The 6215-nt window shown below is 39.3% G+C and overlaps 1 protein-coding gene across 4 annotated transcripts in view; it reads right to left on the bottom strand.

Moving 5' to 3' along the window:
- Positions 1-1289: 1289 nt before the first annotated feature.
- ZNF583 (zinc finger protein 583) overlaps positions 1290-6215 on the bottom strand; it is a 30902-nt gene continuing 25976 nt past the window's right edge. For all 4 annotated transcript variants that reach the window (XM_072968373.1, XM_031681676.2, XM_072968375.1 and 1 more), the window contains one exon: positions 1290-4350. In XM_072968373.1, the coding sequence (XP_072824474.1) occupies positions 2873-4350 (1478 nt within the window). In that variant the 3' untranslated portion in view covers positions 1290-2872. The remainder of the gene's footprint in view (positions 4351-6215) is intronic.

Here is a 6215-nt window from a genome sequence, read left to right as displayed (position 1 = left end):
TGTTCGTTTGTATTCTTGCTTGGTTGTCCTTTCCTTATTTGTAGCTATTCTTACATATTTCCCTTTGTATTATGTTACAATTTCTTTTTCCTTTCTGTTGCTTTAACTTTGTTTAAAAAGCATGCCAACTCCTGACGTAACTTCATTGACCTTTTCCTTTGTGGTTTTTATTTTTGTGTTTAGGAAGATACGTCCAACAGTAAAGGCGTAAACATATCCTACTATATTTTCTACTAATACTTCTATTGTTTACTTTTACTCAGCTGGAACTCATCGTTGTGCATGGTGGGTGTGAAGTAAGGACCCCACTCCATTTACTTACAGAAGAGAGGGTGGCGTGGGGAAGCTGTTGGTGGTGGGGAGTGCCGTCACCTCCACGTAGAAAGTCGTCTGACAGTCTTCTCATTGTGTCTCCCTATTACCCACGGCCTCTACCCAAGGCAGCCGGAAGCTGGAACTTCCCTAGGGATCCTCTGGACAGACAGGCTCCCATTACTGAACTCCTTACCACACACACACACCTCAGGGAGCAGCTACTTCTGCTGCACTTCACGAATAAGTACTTTCCCCTTTTGCCTCTTACAAAATCTCATTCTTTCATACACTGATGACTTCTGCTGTCTTATGTTTGATAACTTTTAAATTGCTTTATCTAGTCAATGGGATATGGAGGGAAGATAAACTTGTGTTTAGCTGCAAAAGAAAACTGGGTTTTTTCAATGCAAACGCTGATACTAACAAACTACCTTTCAGTTGTGTAGAAATTCATACTCCCTCACATCACTATACAGAAGTACCTCCTCTCCAATGCTTTTGCAATGCAAATTTTATCAACTTGATTGAAAAACAGTAGTTCATCAGTTTAACTTGTGTTCTGACCCTAGCGAGTTTCAGTACTTACCACACGTTCATCAGTCACCTGTGGCCTTTTTTATACCCTTTGCCATGAGGGGAGAAGTGTCACTTTCTAAATGATTCACAGGAGCACTTTTATGTCAAGGATGAATATCATAGGCTAAATATATTGTAATAATCTTCTCCAATTCTAATGTTTAAAAACCTTTTATCTTTGACTATGTAAAAGCTTATTAACTTTCTTACACAGTCAAACCGAGAATCTTTGTGTGGCTTCTGCATCTTGCGTCATGTTTAGGAAGATTGTTCTCCATGATACAAAGCATGTCATGGTGTCCCCTAATGGCTGTTCTGCAGGATGTCCTAAAAGAATGGATCGTTTGTACAGATATGTTTTTTGAGCAGAACCACATTTACCAATGCTGTTAAGCCACTGACATGAAGCACCACCTTTATTATATATTTCCTTTATCTCTGTTGTGAATGCATGTTTGTATGTTAACAATGTTTCAAGCTTAAAAAACACTTACGATTTTGTTAGGTACACAGAATCTGTAGATTAATCGGGGGCCTCCTAATGTCTGTACTGAGTTTTCCCTACAGAAGGAGAAGACGTCTATTCTTTTCACCCCTCATTGAACTTTCATCATTTTCCTTGTACCTACATTCACATGAGAATTGGTCACTGCACTGACTGCACACTCAATGCCCCCAGGAGTCAGAAAGTAACACAGAGTGTAAAAAATCAGATGTAAGGAACAGGGAGTGGCTGCACTGTGGAGAATTGGAAAATACACGCCCACCTAAAGGGACTTGTATTCATTTTAAATTTGATGCCTACCAACTCACACATGTTTGTGTGCAGCCACTTAGTGAGTTGTCACCTACGGTTTTGGCTTCTTTTCACCTCCAGTTTTGGAATTGCAGCTTAGAAGCTTAGCAGCTCTATTTAAATGATGTGGGTTTAACACAGTTCATCTACCTGGAATTAGGAGAGGGTGGGTCAAACTTAAATTTTATTTTCTATTCTTCTTTGGCTATTGATCTTTTAAAGTTTTCTTTTTAAAAATAGCTATATTGCCTTTGTTTAAATGTAAATGATGAATACATCTCAGTACATTTTACTTTTTACAAATGATTTTTAAAACCTGGCTTCTTAAAACCGTTGAATATATAATAAAGTTAGTTTTCCTTATTGACAGTCTTATCTCTGTATCTTCACTCTGGAACAGAAGTCACCGTCTTACTCTGATCATGGGCTCTGACCCAGCTCTCCTGTGAGGTACCCTTATCGCCCACCTTTAGGGCAGTGACTACTGTTCCTGATCAAGTCCTTACAGTCTCTTAAGTCTTGAGCTGCCGTTTTTGTTACTTCTCAGATAATCACTGCTGAGATGATCAGGTCTTCTTTGCATACACAGTGCCTTTTTATTTTACATTGCTTACTGAGTGATTATGCTAGGCACTCTGCTGAGCAATTTACATGCATTATCCCATTTACTCCTCCCATTAACTTCTGAGGTAGTACCATTATTACTCCTGTAATATAAATAAGACTGAAGCTTACAAAGGACGAAAGGATGTTTCTCCAAACCCAGATGGCTAGAAAATGGAAGAGCGAGAAGTGGAACCCAGATCTATTTGACGCTGGAATGTGAGATCTTAATTTCGCCCAAGTATCCAAGAATGAGATGGATACTGACATGAGGTGGGGCTTTGGAATACAGACTGGAACAAGGTTTTGTGGGGCAGGGGGTGCCTTTTAGGCTATTCTGAGGCACGTGTTCTTGACCTAAGAACTATGGGATGCCAATGAAGAGTTTTAATGAGGGAGAAGATAGATATATGATCAGGCTTTCAAGATACAAGTTTGACTGCAATGGGGACAATTAATAGGCGATGGCAAATACAGAGGGACGAGTTAGAAAGCCATTTCTGTAGTCCATGTCAAACAGATTACTGTGCATTGGACAAGGATGGAATGGAAGTGGATAAAGGAGTTTGACTCAAGGCAGACTTAGGAGATAAAACCTACAGGTCTTGGCAACTGACTGGACATGGAGGGGGAGGGAGAAGAAAGAGTCAAGAATGACTCCATAGTGTGAATCCTCTCGTGATGAGCAAGGTGAGCTCGCTGCCTGAAAGATTTCCTGCAGTCCTTGCATTCATAGGGTCTCTCTCCAGTATGGATTCTTTGATGGAGAGTAAGAGATCCACTGTAGCTGAAGGCCTTCCCACAAATGTTACATTCGTAAGGCTTCTCTCCAGTATGGATTCGCTGATGCTGAGCGAGGCCTGCATTCTGGCTGAACGTTTTCCTACATTCCTTACACATATAAGGCTTCTCTCCAGTGTGACTTCTCTGATGCTGTGCAAGTGATGAACTATTGCTAAAGGCCTTCCCACACTCAACACATTCATAAGGTTTCTCCCCAGTATGAACCCTCTGGTGCTGATCAAGGTACGCGATCTGGCTGAAGGCTTTCCTACAGACTTTACATTCATAGGGTTTCTCTCCAGTGTGAACTCTCTGATGTTGAGCAAGGTGTGCATACTGGCTGAAGGTTTTCCTACATTCCTTACATTCATAGGGTCTCTCTCCGGTGTGAATTCTCTGATGCACGATTAGGTACCCGCGGTGGCTGAAGGCTTTCCCACACACATTACATACGTAAGGTTTCTCTCCTGTATGAATTCTCTGATGCTGAGCAAGAAATGAACCATTACTAAAGGCCTTTCCGCATTCAATACATTCAAAGGGTCTCTCTCCGGTATGAACTCTCTGGTGCTGAGTCAGGTGTGCAATCTGGCTGAAGGCCTTTTTACATTCTTTACATTGATAAGGTTTCTCTCCAGTGTGAACTCTCTGATGTTGAGCAAGGTGGGCATTCTGGCTGAAGGCTTTCCTGCATTCTTTACATTCATAGGGCTTCTCTCCGGTATGAATTCTCTTATGCTGAGCTAGGTTCGCACTCTGGCTGAAGGTCTTCCCACATTCGACGCACGCATAGGGTTTCTCTCCAGTATGAATCCTCTGATGGAGAGTCAGAGATGAGCTCTGATTGAAAACTTTCTCACATTCACTACATTTCAAAAGTTTCTTTTCTACATAGACTCTCTTACGTTTTATGTCAACAGATTTTTTCCGGTAGCTTCTCTTCTGTGGCTCATGCTGAAGTATTCTGTCTTTGGTGGGAAAACTCTGTTTTATACCGAACATTGCATCCTGATGTAAAGTTTGCCAGGATCTAATATAGTCATTACTTTGACCTTCAGAGAGGATTTCTTTATGAGTGATGATCAGCTGCCTAGAATGTACCTCTTGACTTCCCAAGTGGTTTTTAAACCAGTCCTCACTTTCACAGTTTTCTCTCAAACTGGAGCAGTCAAGGCGGTAACTAAGATGGCTTCCTCCCACTGTCACTGATTTGGATGACTCATCATAAATTACTTGCTTTGATGGAAGTTCATTGTTTTTAAGCACATACTCCCAATCTAAAAGATAACAAGAAAACAAATGTCTTTCATAATTATGCATTAGAAAAGAAGAAATTCTAAAATAAAAATTGGTTAATGAAATACATAAGGTCAAAGGTTTAACAGCTGTTAAATGCACTCTAATAAAGTACGAGCTTATAAAAAATGAGAATGTAACAAGATTTATCAAAATAAATTAATCACACATAACCAGTAAGTTAACAATCAGAAAACCACAATCATTTTGTATCTGTATTAACATGTCTCTAAACACCTTTCCTCTCTTGCCTCAGGTTATCCTGCATTCAAGCTAAGTTTATTATCTTTTAAAACAATTTCATGTCAATGTGGCTAAAAACTCTTAAGATCCTCAGACCCCTAAACATACCAGGTACCACTAATTGCCACAGGCTGTACACAAAACTCTATGGTTAAACTTCACAATCTTCAAAAAGGGGAAGGTCTTCCGGGATATCATTTTCTGTGTGATATAGTCCAACCAAAAGTAAATTTTCAGTTAAGACGCCTTCGTATACAAGTAATTTTGTATCAGATTGCTTCATTTATTTAAGCTGCCATAGGCCTTAATTTGCCTTACACTTTCTTTTTCTTTTTTCTTTTTTTTTTCTTTCCTGGCCTTAAGGTCTTTTTTTGTTTTGTTTTGTTTTTTTCATTTTTCAGTTTTATTTGGAAAAATTGATACAGTTTGACTGCACATATACAATATATTGCATGTAAATACATATATACAATATACTGCCCATATTTTTAAAAGTTACATATATGTACTGTTCACTGTTTCTAAGAACAGTTTAGAGCTTTAACTTTTGGGTTTTTTTAGCTATTTTACTTTTTTTTTAAAACAGCAACATTATTTATTAATTGTCAAGAGATGGAAGCATCCTAAGTACACAGCAATAGATGAATGGATAAAGCAGATGCAGCACATATATGCAATGGAATACAACTCACCCATAAAAAAGGATATTTTGCCATTTGCAGCCCTTCATTCACTTTTTTCCACTTCAAAAACCAGAATTTTATAACTGGCATAAACATTTCCATTGCATCAAAAACAACAAAATACCTAGAAATAAACCTAACCAAGGAGGTTACCTACACTCTGAAAACCGTAAAACATTGATCAAGAAAATTGAAGATGATACAGAGAAATGGAAAGAGATCTTGTGCTCTTGGATGGGAAGAATCAACATCATCAAAATGGCTGCACTACCCAAAGCAATCCACAAATCCAGCGCAACCCTTGTCGAAATATGACATTTTTCACAGAGCTAGAACAAACAATTCCAAAATTTATATGGAGCCATAAAAGACCCTGAACTGCCAAAGCAATCTTTTGTAGGTCTTTTCCCCTCCTCTTTCTTCTTTTCTCTTTTCTTATGGTTTGATGACTAGAGAAGGTCCTTTCACATCTGTTGTAAAGCTGGTTTGGTGGTGCTGAAATCTTTTAGCTTTTGTTTATCTGTGAAGCTTTTGATTTCTCCATCAAGTCTGAACAAAAGCCTTGCTGGATAGAGTGTTCCTGGTTGCAAGTTTCCCCTTTGCATCACTTTAAATATATCGTGCCTCTCCCGTCTGGCCTGTAGTTTCTGCTGAAAAATCAGCTGATAACCTTATGGGAGTTCCCTTGTGTGTTATTTGTCGCTTTTCTCTTGCTGATTTTAATATTTTCTCCTTATCCTAATTGTTGTCAGTTTGATGACTGTGTGCCTTGGTGTGCTCCTCTTTGGGTTGATCCTGTGTGTCCTTCCTGGACTTGGGTGACTGTCCCTTTCCCAAGCTGGGGAAGTTTTCAGTGATTATCTCTCCAAAATTTTTCTCAGATTCCTTCTCTCTCGCGCCTCTCTTTCTGGGACCCCTAT

Source organism: Vicugna pacos, chromosome 9, assembly GCF_048564905.1.
Source record: "Vicugna pacos chromosome 9, VicPac4, whole genome shotgun sequence".
Classification (NCBI taxonomy): Eukaryota; Metazoa; Chordata; class Mammalia; order Artiodactyla; family Camelidae; genus Vicugna; species Vicugna pacos.
This window is presented reverse-complemented; position numbering and strand designations above follow the sequence as displayed.